The 23,457-nt window shown below is 38.7% G+C and overlaps 1 protein-coding gene across 2 annotated transcripts in view; it reads left to right on the top strand.

Moving 5' to 3' along the window:
* LOC110986840 (2-oxoglutarate dehydrogenase complex component E1-like) overlaps positions 1-23,457 on the top strand; it is a 100,956-nt gene that overhangs the window by 37,489 nt on the left and 40,010 nt on the right. Inside the window, exons 3-8 of one of the 2 annotated variants that reach the window (XM_022249077.2) lie at positions 2,884-2,986; positions 9,272-9,372; positions 13,459-13,613; positions 14,502-14,648; positions 18,692-18,782; positions 20,594-20,773. In XM_022249077.2, coding sequence (XP_022104769.2) covers positions 2,884-2,986; positions 9,272-9,372; positions 13,459-13,613; positions 14,502-14,648; positions 18,692-18,782; positions 20,594-20,773 — 777 coding nt within the window. The remainder of the gene's footprint in view (positions 1-2,883; positions 2,987-9,271; positions 9,373-13,458; positions 13,614-14,501; positions 14,649-18,691; positions 18,783-20,593; positions 20,774-23,457) is intronic. The other variant, XM_022249078.2, reaches the window with a different exon arrangement.

Raw genomic sequence — 23,457 nt, 5'->3', positions numbered from 1 at the left:
CACTCGATTTACCAATTTGGGGATCAGATCCACCTTTAGCCAAATTGCCGGATCAGATCCGCTAATTGGTGGATCAGATCCGGCAGTTGTGTGTAGTGGGAATGCTAACTGCTACATGTATAAGGTGGATCAGGATCAGATCCACCTTTCTTGATCCTCCTCTGGAGCAGGATACAGATCCCCCAATTGGTGGATCAGATCCCCCAATTGGTGGATCAGATCCACCTTTCTTGATCCTCCTCTGGAGCAGGATACAGATCCCCCAATTGGTGGATCAGATCCCCCAATTGGTGGATCAGATCACCCAATTGGTGGATCAGATCTGGTAATTGTGTGTAGTGGGAATGCTAACTGCTATAAGGTGGATCAGGATCAGATCCACCTTTTTGATCCTCCTCTGGAGCAGGATATTGATCCCCCAATTGGTGGATCAGATCCCCCAATTGGTGGATCAGATCCCCCAATTGGTGGATCAGATCCTGCAATTGTGTGTAGTGGGAACGCTAACTGTTATAAGGTGGATCAGGATCAGATCCACCTTTCTTGATCCTCCTCTGGAGCAGGATATTGATCCCCCAATTGGTGGATCAGATTCTGCTATTGGCGGATCACGACCAGATAGGAACGCAAAAGGCGGATCTGATCTGGCAATTTGACCTGTTGACATCCGTCCGTGCACAAGTGGCGTGAAACTTTGTGGTCTGATGAACAAAGAAATATGTTTTTTGGCGTGTAGCTCATGTGAAAATTTTTAACGTGCACAGCATGCACAATAAACAACTACGGGCTAGCAAAATGTGTCACCACGCATGCATGATGAATGCATGCCACGATGTGTTCCTAGCCCTTTCACAATTATCGTTGCGCATTCGTCCATTTCTTAACCTTTTTCATTTGTGTGATTTCACTTGCTCTCCATCAAAAACTAAATTCCGTGTTAGCATATGGCCTGCAGTGTAACGGGGTATCGAAAATGGAAGCAAAGTTTGAAGATACAATATACTAGGCTGAACATTCGGTCCGATTTAAGGTTGTCACGTCAGTAGAATTCCGCACCCAAAACACTGCAAGGGTCACACGCATGCAATGTGACTCGTCCCAGACGCAACACTGCCACAGAGCACGCACTCAGCAAAAACTCACTCACCTTTCGGGCTTGACATGTCTGTGCGAAAAGGTGGATCAAGCATAAGTGGGAACATGACTTGCAGATTCGTTGCGGTAAGATAACGATTGCATCAAAATGCCAGATCAAGATCCACCATTTCCCAGCTGTAGTTTCATCCAAACTGGATCAGTAGTAAGTAATTATCAGATGAACAATCACTCTGGCACCCATTTCCCTAAGGCCAGTGTGACCTGTCAATCATGGCACACTGGCTGTGAACTGCTGATGGTGTAAATAACGGAACTGTTCAAAAGCATAGGCGCAGTTTGAATTTTTTTTTATTTCTCAGAATATATTTGGTGTATTTTTATGATTCAAAGTTGGTTACCCAATATTTTTTGACACTTTTCCCAGTGCCATACAGTATAAGTAAGAACCTAATAGACTTATATGGATTTTTTGTCAGCAAACCCAGCGGTAGTGCCATCACCAATCACTTGTTCATTATTTGTGAACTTTTGATCAGATAAGAAACATTGAAATGCAAGCTGCTTGATCAAAAACCAGCGAGTTCCAACCAGAGTTTGTCATATAGGCAGACTCGGATCTGCTCCAAATGGGTGATTCAGGTAATGGATAAAATATAACAAAATTGCTTTCTCAGCCAAGTTGCATAGAACAACCACCATGAATGCCCCGTAGTCCATGGATTTTGTGTCAGACACATACCATGATCTCTGCTTTCATCATTGCAAGACACTTCGTTTTTTTTTTGTTTCTCAAAGCAGCAAGCTCTATTAACAGTGGCATGATACCCGTACATGTACATGTAGCTGCAGAATTATAAACCCCCAATCTTGTAAACTTACAGTCAAACAGAAAGGACTAAATTAGGGTTAAAGGATCTACGTGTACATTTTTGGAGGCATGTGGCCCAGTGGTTAGGGTTCAACTGCTGATCATAGAGATGGGACTTTTAATCCAGGTGGTAGTAGCATGTTGTATGTGTCTCTACCCACCCAAGAGTAGATTGGTACCTGTCAGGGCGGCGGTTATTATGCCTACATGTAGCTGTTTACACCTCATATGACAGCATCAGGTTAGTACTTGTATGTGTCTCTACCCACCCAAGAGTAGATTGGTACCTGTCAGGGCGGCGGTTATTATGCCTACATGTAGCTGTTTACACCTCATATGACAGCATCAGGTTAGTACTTGTATGTGTCTCTACCCACCCAAGAGTAGATGGGTACCTGTGAGGGCGGCGGTTATTATGCTTACATGTAGCTGTTTACACCTCATATGACAGCATCAGGTTAGTACTTGTATGTGTCTCTACCCACCCAAGAGTAGATGGGTACCTGTGAGAGCGGCGGTTATTATGCCTACATGTACATGTAGCTGTTTACACCTCATATGACAGCATCAGGTCAGTACTTGTATGTGGGTACACTGTACATGTACATGTATGTACATGTATACTCAAGCTGAGAAATTGGGAGCCCAGTGTGTACGGATAAATGTAATACCGGTACATTGGTCCCTTTGAATGTTAGATACTCTGCGCCTTATAAATAGTTTGATTACAGGTGCTGAAGTGTCCCTCACTAGACACGTGTATACGTACACATGCACACACATGCACATTCACCTTTTACCGGTACTGTGTATGCAAAGAGTAGTTGATGAGCTGTGACATGAAGGAACAGAAATGGATCCCTATACTTTCCACATATGCTTTTCTCTTATTTCTAACCGAGAACATTCCTTTTCAGATTCGTGGCCATAACATTTCCAATTTGGATCCGTTGGGAATCAACAATGCTGATCTGGATGGTGAAACACCCAAAGAGCTCCTTACTAAGAACTATGAGTTGGGTAAGGGTTGCTCGAATAACAGGCAGCACTCTAGTATGAGCTGTCATTCATGATTTCTTCTTGTGCCTCACACTCATTTTTTTAAAAGTTTTGCTGTAAAACACTAACATTAGATATAGAGATTCTGTCATTTTTTGTTATGGGCAGATTAACAGACAGTGTTATTCATTGGGATCAGACTTCATGTACTGAAAGATACCATTACATTAATTTATTGTGACACTTTTTTCACATGTGGTAAATGTTACAAATTCCATAGTAAATCATAAGTACTAAACTTTGATTAGAAACTTGTAACCTTTTTACACGTAAATGAGGTTAATGATGTTAATGTGCTTTGAAACTGAGTTTCAATATGAGATCACACTTACACTTTGGAACAGTTGCTGATACATGTTCTGCACAATTTTTTAGTTTGTCTCTCACTCTTGAAAATAATTTATTTTTTAAATAAGTCATTTTAAGGAATCCCACTGTGTAAAACAAATGTTGACCTACTGCAGCAGGTGCAATATTGAAAGTTCTACTTCAGAAGACAAGAAAAAAGGCAAAAGTCAGACATTCCTCTATCTTGGCATAAGATCAAAGACCAAACCATGTGCTCTCAAAACATTCAATACTCAGCTTGATAAAGTTTGGACTGATGTTAGATTATGTACAGATACATGTGAAAATGTCACGCCCAATCCCAAATACACTAGTCTTGGTTCGAAGACCTTGTAGTTTATTTTGAGATGACAAACCAACAGTGTTACAGAGTACAATGTCTAGATGAACAGCTTCATCGTAGGAAAGTCTTGGATTTCGTTTGACATGTTTGATCTGGAGCAGCAACATTCAGACTATGGTAATAATGGTAGGGTATGCATTATTCACATCATGCGAGTGATGATTGACAGAAATTATGCAGATGACACATAGCATACAGGAGTTCACTTTCGCACATGATGGTTTCAAAGTGCAACGTCAGCTAAGGTGATTCCCTTAGACACTCAGAGCTACACGTACACACAAATATTCTTCTACAACTTGAGGGTAGCAGTAAAGAACTTGATATTAATGCATATGAAAGAAAAATATATACCATTGTTATTAATGCATATGAAAGAAAAATATATACCATTTTTAATTTTGCCATCTGTCTTGAGTTAAGTGGCATGTTTTACATGGCACAGTCATGGCATGTCATGTCTCCACTTGCTTTAGCACCATGATTTTGGCCCATTTCTCCCTCCGATTCATCAAGAACAGGTAGCTTCATGTACATCATAAAAAATAATCTACTAGCATACCTGAAAGCATGTTGTAACCACCTCATCACAGCACTTTACTTTAAAACACATATGCACCGCGTAGTCTGAATTAATCCATATCAGCTAAAAGCAATACATGTACATGTACAGTATGAGGGTCTTGGAACCATGGACAATTTAAAAAGCAATGTGCAACTGTTCCATGTGTTTTACGGATTGCTGTTCACTTTTCTTGAGAAACCTAATGACCATGTGACATATGTTGTTCGCAAGTTTCAATTTACTGGGTTTTTGGCGGAATAGTTTTCTTTATCACTTTTAAAGAGAAAGAAATACCGGTACATGCAGAAATTTCGATCAGGTTTATAATCTTTCTTGCCTTCTGAGATTAAACGAATCAGTTGTATTTTCCAGAGTAATCCTTCGAACATGCGTGATTGGGGTTGTCATTTTGAATCCACAAGTCTTGACTGCATTTTACATTTATAACCAAATTTTTTTAAAACTGTGGTACATTTGGTACACTGTGTTTTGAAGAATACTATACCCCAACAGACTAACACCATTGAAAACAAGTTGAAACTCTGTTACCACTTTAAAACAATAAGCCTCTTCCAGTTTCGCCCCGAAGGAAGGGTGGTGTGACTTGACCCACACAAGATGAATTAAAGACCAAATTTTACTCTGCCACTTGCTGCAAACAGAATGTTGCTGGAGGCCACGGATATTTTTATATGGATTTTTAAAAAAATTAACATAATATAAAATTAATCACAATTTAATAATAAACCACTCGATGGCGTCATTATGACGTAATTATTATCTTATTTTATCTTGGTTTGCGTGCTTGTAGAGTTGTTGCGTTGCATTTTATACGTACAATGTGTGGCTAAATATCCACTGATGAGTCAACCAGACGCGTCATATTCCGTATGCACAAACTGTGCGCCGGTAATCAGACTATGGGCTGGGTGCACATTTATGTACACACGAGTACGAACGTGTATATTCAGCCTAAAATTAAGTCTCCAGAACCAGTCACGAATATGAATACTTGTAGCGAAATGGCCCGGTTCGCGTGTAAATAATAATTCTTCCTTGAATTTAGACTGAACAAAATGGCTGTTGCCAGTTATGTATTACTGATTGTTGGGATGATTTTTGTTACCGGTAGTTGTAGGAGTGTCGAAAGGCTTATGTCAAAAGTTGCTTATCAATTTTCACACACTGTGTGGGGAGCTGGGTGTTCCCATTGCTTTGGAAAAGATGGGGGGTCCTTCTCAAGGTCTTATGTATATGTATACTTTAAATGAACATTAATGAATGGCAAGTTAAGGTAACGGTACCCCACAAGAAGGTTGATATGCTCCCCAGTCATATTTGGGCATGCTTGCAAAGCAAAAGGCGATGCTCATCACAATTTAGTCCATGGTCCGCTCGCTCAATTTTGTGTGTAGAGCTATTTTAAATCGGTGTAGTTTACGATTTTTTGGCACATTTATATGACTTTTCAAGTATCCCTTATCGACTTTAATATCGTGCAATATCGACAGCAACCTCTGCACTGAGCCACAAGGAAATGTTCCCTCTGAATTATTGTTATTATAATTAATCAGTTCTGGTAATTGTCACCACTGACTTAACTAACCACATCTAACTCACAAACTGTGCTAACTTAGCTTAGCATGAATTTTACGGGTCTTTGGTTGCCCCCAAACAGCTTCGTGCAGACATTAAAAATGATTTTAATAAAAATCTTCTCTTAAATTAATTATCACATACTGTATAAATAACAGTTAAATACTATGGCACAAAAATACACCAAGTTAATTTTTTGTTAGTATCTACAAACATTTACAAAATCGAAGGTTGAATACAAATGTTTAGATCTTTAGGTGAAGGTTGCAAAATCAATGATGGTGCGTTTCACTTTCATTCTTGCTGAAACCGAAATTAAGTCTAGTTGTAATTTAAGTCTACATGTTCAGAAAATTTAAAACAAAGTACATGCATACAACTAAAGGAAAATTAAGTGGCTACAGGAGTCACTTATGGGATGCAGTGATCTAGAGAAAATTACAATCAACTAGTTTAATTAATTTTTCAACGCTAACTCTTGCTAGTCCAATGCTATTTTAGTTACTTAAACTCTGCTAAAGCCAAAAAAAAAATATTTGAAAAATATGTATAAATTTAGGTCCCACCGCCAATAGGTTTGATTATGTGTTTCCACATCAAAGGTCATCCTCTTGCCCTAACCATTGGCTTGAACCTTGCCGGAATGTCTGAGTAGGTAGCCGGGGAAAACGTCATGGTCAATGGTGCCACGCATGGTTGGTCTTGGTGGCAGTGCCAGTAGGTAATTTGGCTCGCCTGCAGCCGGCCTCGGGCTTGTCTGCCTCGGGCAGTCAGTGCGGAAATGAAAGAAAATACGGCACTCAGCAAGTAAGGACTAACGACTCATGCAGCCCTGGATGCCATCTGAATTAATATCCATGTATAATCACATATTGGAATAATAATTCCACATGGCGATTGAGGTAGCAATAACATTAAAATACAAACAACTATATTGATCGCCTGATGAAATCACTCTAAAACTACTGGATCAAATTAACAAATTTAGACCACTTAAAATGGATGTAATATCCCCATCAATCAGTTTCTGATTGGAAAACAATGCATCCTCCATGGTCTCTTACATGTAGATCGACGGTTATTATTGAAAGTGGTACATGTAGGCAAAATTGAATTTATAAAATAGCAGAATAACGAAAATTACAAAAATTCTCTTGCGAAGACCATCCCTGTTCCAAGACTTGGTTTCTCGGCAGAAATTTTAGCAAGCTTGCTTACAGCAAAAATATTGCAGCAGTCCTGTTTGAGGTGATTGGTGATTCGTGGCAAAAGCTTTTTTGAAAAATCATGGCTGTTGGTCACATGTTAAGGCCATTGTAACAACCTAGTATTGCATAAAACAATGAAGAGACGAGACCATAGCAACATTAAAACTTTATTAATTTATTCATTATGTATTTACACCATTGGACACTATAGTACAGGTACAATAAACACAAACAGTACACACAACACAAAGACATTGAAAAATACAAATCAGAGCTTCTGAAGCATTTATGCATGCAAAAATTAGGGTTCTTGTACATGTATGCTGGGGCGAAGCTGACAGTAATGACACCGAGGATTCCTCAATTTTAGTACCCTAGGTGCTCTAGCTCAGAAGCCTGAAGAAACCTGTACAGAGGAGAAAGTGAGAAACGGTTACAATTTAAGATGTGGTAGAAAAACCCCAGAGGAATATTCTGGGTAAAACCCATGGAATCAGGTAGGGACTGAAAACGCAACCCTCATGTGGACCCTAAACTGGGATTCGAACCTGGACCACAGAGGTGGAAGGCAAGGAAAGACCCACCATGCTAACCTGACTCCCTAAAAAAATTTTGAAAATTGAGCATATCAGATGACATTCTTGTCAGCAAAGTGATGATGCCATCACGGTGTACACCAAATGATGTTCCAAATATTGTTACTCTGATTATCCAACCTTTTTGAATTTGAAGTATATAATTTTGTTGACGTGGCTGAAGTGATTTGACGAGATACATTGTAACTCCGCCACTTCAGTCTGCACTCAGCTGCAGCAATTTTTTTGTAATTTTTTATTACAAACTATACAAAATTAAAACACGTCAGTGTTCTGCTATCTCGTCAGGTAGTCCCCCAGATCAGCATTGCTGCCAACCACAATGTTGACGACATCTTCTTCCGAAAGTTTTGGCTAAGTCATTGACAGGATTGTTCTCATCATTGGAGTGAGAAGAAAGAGACTGATCATCTGTCACTGTCAAACAAAACACTGACACTGGGATTGTTAGGCTCAGAGTCTGACATCATTGTAGACATGCATGCTATAGCATCTCCTTCATACTACATGTACATGTATGTCACAACGTACAAGACTTGCCAAATGGAACTGATTGTTTTTTCTTTGGTATCTGCCAGACCCCAATTGTATTTTACACACTGTAAATACATGTAGTAAAAAAAAATTGACTTTGTCTCAGTGATATACCGTTGGTCTACTCTACAACATGTATACTCATCAACACTTTCACGTACTGTACAGTAGTAAACTGTACATTAATGCATCTACAGTGTTGGTTCAGTGTAGGTACAGTGTACAGTCCTACAAATACATTTATGCGTGCATGTATTTGTACAGCTTTAAAGCTCAAAACAAAGCAAACAATAACCAGTTTCAGTTACACATGTACATGTATGACAATGGGTGTAGGATTTTCATGTGAAGTTCATTAAATGTAATGATTCTGACTGTACACTGAAGTGAATTTGCAATATACCGGTAGATTACCTGTACATTAAGATGCATGTACACGTACTTGTACATGTACATGTCTGCTTTGTGGAAACAGGTCACATGACTTTCAGCATGTACTGGATGGCTTTTTGGGGGTTCTTTATTAATAATTGTTTAAATCGAGGCCCTTGTTGTTTTTTTTGATTTCTCACTTTGAGTGATCTCAGCATTCTGGACATTTTGTGGATAATATCTCCTATGTTATTTTACTTTGTTTCCCTCCCTGTTTGTTTTGTTCAGTTCTTTTACTGATGGAATGGTATGCCTTTTATGTGGTGGTGGATTTCAAACTGACTTGCAACCACTGATTAGAAAAACAGGTTGCCTATTTTAATTTGCGGTCATATAATTTGTAGTGCTGCTTTAACTGTTGAAGGAAAATGGCAAAAATAAACCTGTGCTTTCATGTAAAGCTTACTTGTTATGCTTTTACATGTACTTCAGTGTCCAGATTGAAAAGAAACTTGATTTGTTTCTGATGGTGTAATTACAGTAGTAACCTCTCACAAGCCCCATTTATTTTTATGATTAACTGTTCAAAACATACAAGGGGTTTTGTGTGAGTGGAGGTTTGGCTGTAAAGGATTAATGTGCTGTGTACTTCAGTTCGCTATGATTCCTTCCCGTGTTTTCTAGGTGAGCATGACATGGACCGGGTGTTCACTTTGCCCCAGACGACCTTCATTGGTGGTGAACAGACTGCCCTACCATTGCGGGAGATCATCAGGAGACTGGAGGTGAGGTGAAAGAGGAATTTTGAGTCACACAAATATGAGAATAGCACATGAAATTATGGTTTTAATGTATGTAAATACATGTAGTATTATCTGTCACCACCTACAACTCTGTTCAAAAATTACCACAGAATTATTACCCCCGATGATGTTTAGGAGGTTAGAGTTATGTATACATGTAGGTTGTTAATGTCTGTCAAAAATGCTGATGTTTGAGACTTGAATTAATCAACTCTTAAAGGAACAAGGAGATAGAAATATGTTTATAAATTCTACTAAAAACCTTTGAAATTGCATCTTTGGGTTTCAATTAACCTGATTTTAAATTGTTGTTTTGCAATTTTAACCCATATTTTGATGCTTTTTTGTTTTATGCTAATGCATATTTGCATATTTATGAACATATTTGCATATTCAACGACTGAGATGCCATCATGATGGCACTGAATCTCAATGTTGTACTGATTTGTGCACAGAAAATGTCTTTAATAATTTATTGGCTGTTTACATGTCAGTATTTGGCAATAATCTAGCAAAAATCCTTTTCACGGAAATGTTCCCAGATAGCAAATTTGGGATTCACAATTTGAACATGAAATGTGCAGCCTGAACCATGTCTTCCTGGATTGACATCAAAGCAAATGTGCGCTCACTTGTCCAGAAATGCTTAGACAAACTTTAATGTTTGAAAAGTGCACCGTTCAGTTCACGTAAAGTCAAAAAAGATGTCCAACAGTCTTCATACATGGAAGAAGAGTACAGAGATACACAGAAAGTGATTCTAAGAAAAATTCATTTCCTGAATCCTTTAAGTTGAAAGATCGGGATGGTTGATGGTGTTACATTTATTTCAGTCATAACTCTTCATGTCAGTATGCCTGGTGAATTAATTCACAGCTGTTCACTTCAGTAAATAAGAAGCCCCCCAGACGTTCATTGTTATCTAGTGGGTCATATTTTGTAGAACCTGCCATATAATGGTGGTGGTTGTTCTTTCGAAGCACACTTTTTGTGCAAAATCAACCTGACTTTGGTGTCTTATGTGCACTTTAACAGTTGATCTTGCGGTCCTACATTGTTGCCTCCATGTCTGATGATCTGTTGGGACAGATCGACAGGAAATGGTCCCAAGTGCCTAGTTGTTCCACTCCAGACTTGGATTGTTCAACTTACACTGTACTAGCACGAGCATACATGTACATGTACATGTGTACAGTACATCATACAAATTCACATGTGTGTATCTCAAATGGTCACAATCGATGTTCCAAAATCTGAAGTTAGCTGTCATTCAGTGCCTCTGGTGCTTGATTAGCCCCCCTCCCCCCTTAATTCGTTTGATTACCCTCATTCAACTGACTCAAAAGTCTTGAAATCTCCAGTCGGCTTTATTTTTTAAAGTTACATATTACATACCTGCCAACCGTTCTGATTTAATCGGAATTGTCCCGATTTTTAAGTTTTTAGACCGCAAAAACTCGGAACATTCCGATTTCCAACAAAATAGAAAAAAATAATAAAAAGCATAAAGAGTCATGGCAAAAGAGGGCGCTAAATGTACTGGAAAAAGAGGGCGCCATTGGTTTTTTTTTCATCGGTCTCCATTTTGTGTAGTGACAGCACATTGCTCGCATCTTACATGAGACTTCCGAATTCCGTTGCGAGCGTGTAGTCATGATCAGGCATGTCAGGTGGTGTAACCTCGGTTCAGTAGGGAACCGTCACAAGCATCAAGTTCTAAAGGGAACTGAGAGGCATATATTTTTTATTTAAAGAAAGTATTTAACTCAAGGTATGGGAAGAGTTGACGATGACTGGAATTCTCCAAATTTGTAAAAACTGTCCCCCCCCGAACCACGGACCATTTACCCAGGGATGTACAACTTAAGCTCAGAGCTGGTTCAATGCGTGTTACAGCCGGTACAATATCAAAGCAGAAATTAAATTGGATTATCTCTAATAATAAAACATATATTCCTGTCTACCACTTTGTTTTCTTGTAATTTTTTAAGTCGGGGTACTGACACCCTTTCTAAAAATATGTTGCTCAAGATATTTCATCTTATACATTTTGAGAAAAGTGTACCACAACATTTGGGAATTTTGCCTCATTAAAACTTTGTTTCTGCTTGAAATCGATTAATAAAGAAGATTTGTTCGCTGAAACAAATAGATCTAAGCACCACGTCGGCGAGTCGTCTCGGCATAACCACAGCTGCACTGTACATGCTGCATGCTGCAACACGTGTCATGTGGTCGCGAGTTTATATGAGAAAGTCGAGAGCGCCTGCGGGGGTAATAACAATCTCTAAAATGCATGGAACCAAGGTTGCACATGTGTTTGCACTGGTGCCGCTCGCGGTTTCACATCCCGGGTAAATGGTCCTTGCCCGAACTAAGGGAAATGTGCCAGGAATTGCCTCAGATTGCACTACAGAGCATTTAGAATCCAAATTTTTCTGGGGTCCTTAAGCGGGCCCCATACTCCATACCGTAAGGGCTTCGTGCTCGCAGATGTGTTCGTATTTTTGACTTTCCAATGTTGGCAGGTATGCATATAACCTTATTTATTTTTTTGGAAAGCCAGTTATTTTGCATTTCCTTACACAAATATTAATTTTACTGTATACGTATAAATTCTCTTCGTGCTCCCAGCTGTATGGTACCGGTATAGTGTACAGTGTAAGAAAATCATGGTTCAGTTAACAATGAAAATCAATATTCTAAAGGATGGCTCGTTGGTACAGTGGAACGCTGCTATAACGAACAAGATGGGGTCCACGCTAAATGTTCGGTCCAGCGAATTTAACTGCCAAATGTTTCATTGCCGTGTTGAATAGCGCCTTCTCTTGTCTAACCGAAGTGCACCGGCACCCTCTTGTGATACCTTGGTTTGCTGTTTTCGTGATGGTTTGCCATTGCATTCAAGTTTAACTTATCTAGAAATGTATCTGTGAATTTTTTAGATTTAAACTTGAGTCAAAAAATTGATATCAAGTTTGTGTTTGGTAGGTTCTTTGCACAAATTATTGGGAGCCAAGGACAATGTTTAGTACTGCCGAATGTTGGGTATAGCGGCGTTCCACTGTACCTGCCACTCACTTTTTACACTAAGCTTGACGGCATTTTGTGTGACTCATGTGCACGTGGGGTCACAATTGCCAAGATAGACAGCCATGCTGTGTCCATAATGATGACATTGGGAACAAAGACGACTGAACCTACCTGTAGCTGTCACCGTGTTGTGATGGTAATTTGCTCTTCACAAATTTTTTCCAAATCAATTATTGCATACTCATCTGAATACAGAATTTTGTACAAATTAGAATAACTAAGGTTTTGAGGCTAGGCTTTTTCAATGCGATGATTATTATCAAAATCATTATTTTTTTTAGAACAAAAGATCAATCTGGGTCCTTTCCTAAATATGGGTATCAAAATACTGGAAAAGTTGTTACAGTACCTATATGTACATGTCAAAATACAGCAGTATTTTTTCACTATTAAGCTTTGATGAGTCAATTGCAATGCTTCTGTTGAGTAGCTTTCATTGTGTGTGACATGCATGGGCCGCTGAACAGGCTTTTTTAGTTCTAACTGCAAGCACCTGCACATAAGGAGCTGTTGGACTTGACTGAGCACAGTACCACTCCAGCCAGCATAGAAGCGTGCAAGACATATTTTATTTGTACAAAATGAAATCTTAATCACAGTGCCCCTGTACAAATGTTTTAGTCTTCAGAATTGTCATATTTGAAATTCCAAAAAATGCTTGCTATGATATCGAAAGCATTGTTTTCAGTTCATTGAACAGTTTGCCATACTTATCCAACCTAAAGAAAGAAAATGGATATTAATTAGAACAACATACCGGTACCCTACAAAAGGCTTGCAGTGCTTTACTTTAGGAACAGAAATTCTGAATAGGATATTCATGCCCACAAAAATAAAAACAAGCTTCACTCGGCCTAATGCCACAGACACTTCAAAATGGCTTTTACAGGGGAACATGAAAGTGTTTCAGGTACGTGTATGACATCATGAACATGCAATATGACCTTTTCTACTCCATCTGGTTTGATTTTGTAGGACACTTACTGCCGGAGCATTGGTGTGGAGTACATGTTTATCAATGACAGGCAGCAGTGTGATTGGATTAGAGAGCGGTTTGAAACGCCTGGTGCCATGCAGTTCACCAAAATGGACAAACGGCTGATCCTTGAGCGGCTGATACGCTCCACCAGGTATACTGTGCAGTACAATATGGGTCGCAAAATTGAATGTTTCTTAGAAAAAATAAATCAGCCCCTATCCCTATTTTTCTCTTTTTATGATGCTTACTGTCATGTTCATTTTTTATGGGCACAGTACATGAGTATTGACAAAAGTATGAAAAAGTCAGGAAACTAAAAGGCCTCAGTGTCAGTACGAATATATGTGACCTGTCACCACAAAATGAGCTGAAATTCAGAATTTTCAAAAATTGAGATATTGGTATTCTTGGGTTCAGTAGAAAAAGAGTTCTCCAATAGTATGTACATGGAACTATATAGAAGTATAAGTTGACCATGTGACATTATTCTGGCAGCTTTGCGTCTTTGTTCCCGATATTGTTTCAACAATTCAGACCAGGTATCCATAATGCAGTTGTCAAAACTGCTGTGAAAATGACAGTTTTAACTATATGATCTTGAGAAATATTTGGAATTAAATAGGAGACAGGTTAGTCTTTCCAAATATTTACAAAATCCCCAAATTAACCTCCACTTCAATATGATTTTGAACCTTCAAAATAGGAAAGAGCGGAATGCGACTTTAGGCTTATTTTGTTGTGACAGGTCACATATTTCCTTCCTTCTTTGGCACACTGCTTGTGTGGCTTTGTTTTCGTTTTGGTTTTAAGTATTGAGAAAGAACCACAGATACCCATTTAAGCTGTCATGGTTTTAGTGTAGTGTAGCCCTTCATACATGTACATGTTCATCAAATTTAATACTGTCACATAAACTACATTGCTTGACTCTTGAATATTCTAGTTTTATGCTACTTGTCTTTACATGTACATGTACCGTAGATGTTTTGGATTATTCACTATAATAAAAAAGGCTTCTTGTTGTCTTTGCCCTACTCAGATTCGAGGAGTTTCTGGCCCGGAAGTGGTCGGCTGAGAAACGCTTTGGCCTGGAGGGATGTGAAGTCCTGGTGCCTGCCTTGAAGAGCATTATTGATGTCTGCAGTGGCCAGGGAGTCGAGAGCTTTGTGATTGGTATGCCGCATCGGTGAGTGATTATTATCTTGCTGAGGAGATGACATTAAGTGAGACATTTGATCAATCACTACCTGTGATTCTAACACTATTTGTGATACCAAGTACTTTTTTCATACTCAACAGTCATATAAACTCTTGCATTGAATGTCTATTGCATCAAAGTGACTTCTAGAGTGTCTTTTATTTCTAAAGAGGTACTCAAAAGGCCTACAATATTTCAACGTCCAAAAACCAATATGCAATAAATTCATTGGCCGAAAATCAAGACAAGAGAAATAAGAGGCATTATCTTTCCACAAGCAACTGGAATGATTTCAGAAACATGCGAGGCCAAATTTCGTGTTTGTGTTGGTTTGATGATGTAACCAGGGAAATGCAGAACTGGCATGCATGAACATACATTTAAAGCTGGTTTTGTTGTGCCTCAAATCAGCGAATCGAGGAGTTACGATGACGTACAGAAATGATGCCCAAACCTAAAATCTTATCGTCAGCTCGTCAAAATAGGGGTGAAAGGAGTACAAGTCATTGGTGGTAGAGTGGAACATAACATACATGTATTTACTTTACATACATGTACATGTCATTGCATGTGCACTTGTGTTCACATGGCAACATACTGTTCATACACTTGAAGAATTTAATGTACATGTAGTCAGTGTATGATATGCAACCTCTAGAAAAACACAGCAACCCACGTCCGTGCCTTTTTACTCAATGTGTTGCAGAAAAAGTGGTAAACACATAACAGATTCTTACAGTGAAAGTGAGTGGATTCAATTCCCATGACAGTAACTATAATTTATTCATAACTATAATTCACTCATGGTCCGCAAGACTGTGACAGTTGTCAGCAAGATCAGACAGTTGGCAAGATCAGAGAAAGCCTGCAGTGTCAGAGGTTTATTGGGCTGAACACTGCCACAATTTACATCCTTTGATTTTCCCTTGAGCAGCCCGCATCCAGTACAATTCTAGGAAAAGGCACAAACGTTCTTCTTTTATCTCGGACAAGACATTGTCTATAACAAAAACAACTAACCACATGTACTTAATTATAATTTACAGCTTCATTTTTGTCATTATATCGGCGCTTTTGATATATCAATTTCAATATAAAAATGATATCATTCATATCTTTATCAAAATGAAATCGACATATTGGATATTATCGATATATTGACGGACCTTACAAAGAGATTTTGTATCCATGCGGAACTAGTTAAACCATATTCTTCCAGGATTAAACCGATCTATAGCGAGGAAGAGATTTGTCATCACTTTTATTGACCCTATAAACACATATTAAAAGTTTCAATTTGAAATTAATTTTGGAGTATCTTCTGCACACAAGGTGGACTACTGACCACATACATGTACATGTATCACAGGAGTTTGAGGATTATATGACATGTTTGACCAGCAATTAGACTAAATTAGACTAAATTCCCAAAATTGTGGTGATATTGGGAAATGACTGTAGCCTTTGCTAGGGATTCACACTGGCTTGCTCCTTTGGCTTGACTACCGTTGTCCTGGTAAGGCTTCCCCAGGGCAGTGCATTCAACTGTCTGGCCTACATGTACATGTATGTCATGTACATGTATGTGGGACCATGACCTTTTAAGAACACTTGGAAAAGATCAGTAACATATTGTGTGGTCATTAACCATGTTGAAAATTGCAGCCAAAAAACATGGTGTGTGAAGTGACAGTAAAGAGCCCATAATACCTTTCCATTGCTGGACAAGGCTTGTGGTTTATAATCTTTTTAGTCCTTACTTAATCAAGTACCATGCATTATCTGGCCAATACATGTCACACAGTAGGAGAACTGATCCAGGTAGGCCTACTGTGTTTCCTGTATTGTCAGCAGTACCTTAATTCTCTTTATTTCTAATTAGGTACGTGTACGTGTACATATTTACATTGACATCAATAAGAGTTCAGTCAATGCATTCAAAGTGAAATACTGGTGTGTCACAAGTTGTTTTTAAATGGAGTCACATTTCCATCTGTCCCTCACAGATACATATCTGTCCTTCACATTTAAATGACCTGTAGTCTTTACTTTCCTGTCAGTGGAACTGATCTCATTTTGTACCTTGTCAAGTTAAGAGGTGAAAGTTAATGTGTTGATTTACATTGAGAACAGTCAAGAATGTTTCCAATTTTATAAGAATTTAGAATCTGTTATGTTTGAAGGTAATCAGTGTTATTGATATCAGGCCCAGAGGCCTTTAACCCCTTTGCGTAAAAAAGAGATCCTCGAGGCCTTTAACCCCTTTGCGTAAAAAAGAGATCCTCAACCCGCTTTTCAGCTATTATTCTTTGTCCATGCTCGAGCGAACACGGTGAAAAAAGGCAGACCCTGGCTCTTGTAGTGGTGATTGGCCTTTGTGTGTAGCCCAGAAAAGAAAGACCAAATTTGCATCGTAATCACCAGCTTCACAATAGTCCCAACTTTGAAAAGAGGCAACGGGAAAGTGGAAGCGTGAGTAGAGCCACATGCCACCGAACAATGAGCCTTTTCACTGTGTAATTCAAAGCATGCAGAGCATGGAGGGCCGCAAACGAGAATTTTGCAGTTTGGCAGGTGGCCTTTGTGGCCAAGCGAAGCTGGAATTCTCGGAGTCGGCTTTCAAAAAAAAAAATTCCCGTCATCAAGGGGTTAAATCTGCTCTTACAAAAAGCAAAACAAAACATGTAAATACCTGTGTCAGGGCCAAATTTAACGTGGATGTTACTGAGAATAAGTATTCAAGAAATCTTTGAGAGAGCAAAGATGTCTGTTCCTCGAGAGGGATGGATTCGGATCACACCCTCCACTTAACACTTCAGATGTAAAGTTGAGGTACATAAAGTATGTGCAAGCTGTATTAAGTCACCGTGATCTGCATGTAATCCTGTGAATTTTTGTGGACTTTTCTTTTTTCTAAAAATACTGCAAATTTTGTGCATGTTCTAATAGTGAAAGGTACAATGTAGCACATTGTTAAGAACTTGGATATTATTTTGGTATGAACATTGATTATCTCAACACGGGTTTAAAAAACACAGAACTCACAAAGGAAGGACAGCGGTTAACTTAATCAAAATTAAATTGACCTTTCGAAAACCAGAAAACGCAACAAAAGCATTTTATATACAAAGGACAAATTATACAATCATAAATGCATTGAAATAATAAAAGGGTACCAGTATCCAAGTGAAATGTGTGGAGGGACGTTGTGTTGGGAGCCTGGTACAGTCACCTTGGCCGGTCTTGGGTCCCAAGCAGGGCATAGTGGTCATCCAGGCTGACCGTTGTGGTCTTGATAGACGGTGGTGAGCGGCAGACCTCGGTCTTGAGCGGGCCTCACAGGAATTCAAGCGGGAGCTCAGGCTTGATGCGACTTCATCTTGGCTTGGCATGACCGGATCATGGCCCCTTGGGTGTGGGCCATGCGAGCCGCTGACGATAGGTGGAAAGCTGGAGAGTGGCAGCAGATGATACGCCCTCGTGGAAAGTAAAGCTCTGCTGCTACGTTGACACACCCAGGTTTATAACAGAATGTGTTACAATGCTTAACCAAAAGCAATATTATGCACACAAGGACTCGAAAATATGCCATTCATCTAAGGTGGATGTAACATGCATAAGTCTAAGTTCTACTGTGGAAATGCAGAATAGCCTTATTTTCTGTTCTTGTAGAGAATTAAACCTTTGGTTTTATTTACTTTCATTTTACACCTGTACATGCACACCCATTTTTGTACATGTACATGTAGTATGGACTTGTCTTCATTCTCCTGAGGACTTGAGGAGGTTCACATAACAAACCCTGCATGTACATACATGTACATGTTATGTGGGCTTCTCTTATGCAGAGGTCCAAACTACAGTACTTGTACATGTATGTTACACTTTCACAGGCCTTCAGGTATAAAGATTTGCTTGAATTATCGATGGCATGTTGAGCTGAAATTGTTCTGACTTATTTCTGTGGAAAACTTGCATACAAAGCATGTTTGTGATGACTATTTGACCATTTCTGTACCCTTCTTCCCCAGTGGTCGTCTGAACGTCCTTGCCAATGTTGCACGCAAACCCTTGGAGCACCTATTCTGCCAATTTGATTCCAAGCTGGAAGCAGCTGATGAAGTGAGTGCAGCACAAGTAGTAAAAGAGAATAGAAACAAATGCTTTCTTTATTGGTCAGTACCTCTGCCAATTCTTCGACCGATCGGATTTCTAAAGCTGATTTTCTTGCTTACAAAGGCCCCGTTGTCTTTTTTGGGTTTGCTACACAGTATATGTAATAATAATTATTATTATTTTATATAGTGCTTTTAACTAAGATCAAAGTGCTTTCCATTATTACCAGTAGTTGGGCCGCAGCAAAGTACAACACAAAGTCCCTAGAAGGTAGAGTGTGTAATATACATGTATAATAAACAGAAAAGACATTAAAAGAACAATTTAACATGCACAACAATGTACCAAATGCAAAAGAATACACACATACCGACATATAACACTGGATAATCAATGTTTATTGAGAGCTTGCAAGAAAATTCACAAGTTTACAATTATCCATTTTTTAAAACTTATATACATGTATATCAGTGTGAGGGCAAATTAATGACTTCCCAATGTAAAATACATCTTGTAATACATGAAGTTTGCGGTACCTGCTGTTATTTCTGACTTGGACCGACCAGTCAACCCCAGCAAGCTCGGTGATGAGTGGTTAAGGATAATTCCAAAAATTAGGGGTCCATTTTGTTCTTGTCCCTGTCACATCTGACTTACCGGTACGATTTTGTAAATTCAGAACACATTTTCTAATTACAAAGAGAGATGAAATAACGCAAATTACCTGCCAAACAAATACTTATATAGTTTGAAATCGATTCTGGTGATATTTCCATGTCAAATAACAAAGGTCAGATGTAACGGGGACAGAAAGTCACTAACTTTTAGACCCCTAATTTCTGGAATTACCCTTAAAATGTTTGTAGTAGTAAGCAGGAGTTTGTGGATTCAAGTCCCTCCCAATTTTGGGAATTTTTTCACAAGCTCTCAGATAAACACAGAGTATCCAAAGCTACATTCTTTCTAGCGGAAAACTTGGTATCATCTCAAAGTAGAGAACAAATGCTTTCCATGATACCTCATTCATGATTTTACCGTTAACCCATCACTGAGCACCAGTGTGTTGAAGTTTTGGTGCATAATTGGGGATAGCTCACTTTCCAGGTCGATGAAATCTACATTGCCTTTTTCATAATTGATTTGGTTGTGAGTGGAAATGTCTTCGCTGAGTGCTTTGACAAGTCTTCAGACAGTGTGCGAACCTGAGATCACAATAATGCAGCTTTCAGCAGAATGGTGAATCTTTGTGCTGAAGACTGACCACAAATGCAGGCATTTCAGCAGATACCATCCGACAAGCTGTGAATAACAAGAGACATTGATACCCATTGTGTTCAGAGAGGGGAGGGAGTCACGTCGAGGGCATTGGACAATGCAAAATGAAATGTCTTTGAAAATGTCTTGACTGGATTAAAGGGAAAAAATCTGGGGAATTTTGTCTTATGTCAGAGTGAGCCTTCACCTAAATTTCAACACATTGGTGCCCAGTGATGCATAATGGTAAAATCATGGATGAGGTATCATTGGAAAGCATATGTTCTCTACTTTGAGATGATACCAAGTTTTCTGCCAGAAAGTGTGTAGCTTTGCCACAGTAACCATTTAAAATTGGGCTTTTTTTTTTTAATACACCCTGTATATGTACACCTTACATTTTTGTGAGGGCAAAATCTGTTTTTAAAATGAACATCTTTGGATGGAAACTACATGTACATCTTGTTCCATTAAAGTGCAGAAGTTGATCCCAATATTACCAGAGAGCACTCTGACAACAAAAATTGTCATTTCTGTTTGGTCGTTCTTGCCCCTCATCCCAGGGTTCAGGTGATGTCAAGTACCACCTTGGCATGTCCCACTCGCGCTTGAACCACATCACCAAGAAAGACATCCACATTGCCATTGTGGCCAATCCCTCTCATCTGGAGGCTGTGGATCCGGTGGTGCAGGGCAAAGTCCGTGCTGAGCAGTTCTACCGAGGGGACACTGAGGGTAAACGGGTAGGTCCGATACCACTCACTTTTGTGAAACCAAAACAAGTTATTGTGTACTTTCCTTAGCAATAACTACACGTGTTTGGCTGGTCTTAAAGGACGATTAAAACTGGCAAGGAAAATAAAGTTTGAAAGTTTCAATAAAACACTTGAAAGTTGTGCTTTATAATAAAAATCATTTCTGCATGGCCTGGATATAATACGCAGTTGAAGTTATCATGGCATTCACTTCAGTAATTTATGTAAAAAAATTTCGGCTGGCGGATACATTAAACAGCTGTGTAGGACATGTAGACCTACTGTATTCTGGTGCATGCGTGCACTTGCACTTCATCTGAACTTTTCAGGCTTTGGCAAGAAGTTTACATTTATTCTTATTTGATTTTTTTAAAATACCATATTTTCAAATGGCTTGATATGTGGTTCTGGTTCTGTTTTTGGTCTGACATCAAAATGAGCTCCATCTTTATTTAAAATTCCATGCTTGTATTGGCTATTTTCATTGTCAGTCCAACAATTTGTTGGCCTGGCATGAGCCAGGGCAAAATGCCACACTGTTTCATCAACTTTAACCCTAACTGTCCCTAGTCCTCCAACAGGTGAAGGATTGAGGACTGTTTGGGTTAATGCTGCGTATCGTGAGTTGGTAACGATGGATTTCTTATCTCATTGGTAGAAGTGCAAATTACAACGTAAAGATGAAACGTACTGCCCATTTTTTGGCTCAACCAATCAAACTGTTGCCACAGAACATATCAGTCAGTTTTTGTTGTTTCTTTGCATTTTGTGAAAAAGGCATTCTTTTTGTCAAGATTTTTTTTTCTTCTACCCCTGTTCTTCTCTCCAAAACCCCATTTCTTTTATACACAGTTTTTCTGCGCAGCACTTTAGTCCCTTTGCAAGTTTGGATCTTTATCAAAGTTGCCTCAATCAAAGACCCTATAGCAAATGCGTCCCAAAGTGTGATGCCATGATGACACCATCACTTGATTTTTTTATTGAATTTTGAATATTTAATTTTCCCATATGTTTTATACACGTTTTCAAAGCAACATTTTAGTTCTTCAGCAAACTTCAAATGTCATTAAAGTTACACGGCGTAGAGACCTTGATGCTAAGATAATTTTAAAATAATTACATCATGATGACATCATGGGATTTATTATTACATGTAGATTTTGAATATTTAAATATTATTGTAAATTTCTAAAACCATATAAAATCAACCGTGGCTTCCCGCAACATTCTCTTTGGGACAAGTGGCAGAGTAAAGCTTGGTCTGCAACTCGTCTCTTGTAGGTCAAAGCACGTGACCCTTTTGGTCGAAACCTGAAGTGGGCTTATTATTTAAAAGTGGTAATAGGTATCAATTTATTTTCAACAGTGTTAGTCGGGGGGTATAGTACATGTACATGTTTTCTTCAAATCGTCTACTGATGACATCACATAATTGTCAAGCCCCCTCTAGTGACAAGTTAAAAATTCTGATAAATGAATTTTGAATAGATGTCTGTGGAAAGTAAACTTTCCATGGGATTGAAATTTTGCAGATATCTTGAAGATGTGTGATAGACAAAAATTGACCTGATGGGATGATGACATCATCAGTTGATAAGTCACGTTACATTAAAGTTGCGTAATTTAAAGCCATTTATCTCCAAAAGAAAACTCCCAGCCGGTTGGAACTTTGTACATATCTACGCTGTAGAAGAGAATGTGTGATAGACTATAATTGACCAATAAGATAATAGTGTGATTAATTGACAAGTCATGTGATATTAAACATGCATAATTTAAAGCCCTTTACTCCTAAAGCACATGCCCCAGTGAGTTGAAACTTTGCAGATATCTAGAAGAGGATGTGTGATAGACAAAAATTGGCCTCATGGGATGATGACGTCATCAGTTGACAAATCATGTGACATCAAAAGTACTTCCTTTAAAAGCCCTATATCTCCTGAAGTGCATCTTCGATTGGATTGAAGCTTTGCAAATGTGGCAGATTCCTCAAAATATGGACCGTTAGATAATGTTCAACTTTGGGGGTTCATTTTTCTGGAAGTGAACAGCAGTGAATTAATTTCCAATGTTTGATGTAATGAGGGAAGTCATGGCTGACATCTGGAACAATGATGAACGTGCCAACCTTTCAACTTAATTGGAGTTAATTAATTAAAGTCTCGAACGTTAGCAATTTTGATGGACATGAACTCCGTGTTAAAATCTGAGCCAATAGAATTTACTGAGGACTGATAATCCCTGAGGTTATTTTACACAGATTTATATGTGGTGAAAGGTGATACTATTTACTAATTATCCCCATATAATCATTTTTATATATCTGAAGGTGCTAATTTGTATTTTACATGATCAAAGTCACTCTTTAGAAGTTGTGAAAAAAATGACACCCGGAGTTGCATTTTGGTTCATTTTATGAAGAATATGCCATATGCAATAATGGCAATGACATTTCTATACAAAGCTCAGAAATGTGGAAAAGTCCTATGTTCTGTTGCAAACAGACAAAGAAGCTCTTGTCTTGTTTTGTGTTTGTTTTTTCCCCGTATACCCCACACCTTCAGGAAAGCATGCCATGCCAAGGAAACACACAATCCTTTGCAGGCTACTAGAAGAGACTTTGTGATTGGTCAGAATGTGATACATGTATGATTTTAATATCTGTTTGATAA

The sequence above is a fragment of the Acanthaster planci genome, linkage group LG19 (genome assembly GCF_054643075.1).
Source record: "Acanthaster planci isolate LZ-2023a linkage group LG19, COTS_SCS, whole genome shotgun sequence".
NCBI classification, from domain to species: Eukaryota; Metazoa; Echinodermata; class Asteroidea; order Valvatida; family Acanthasteridae; genus Acanthaster; species Acanthaster planci.
Note: the sequence above shows the minus strand (reverse complement) of the source record. Positions and strands in the feature narration are given on the sequence as shown.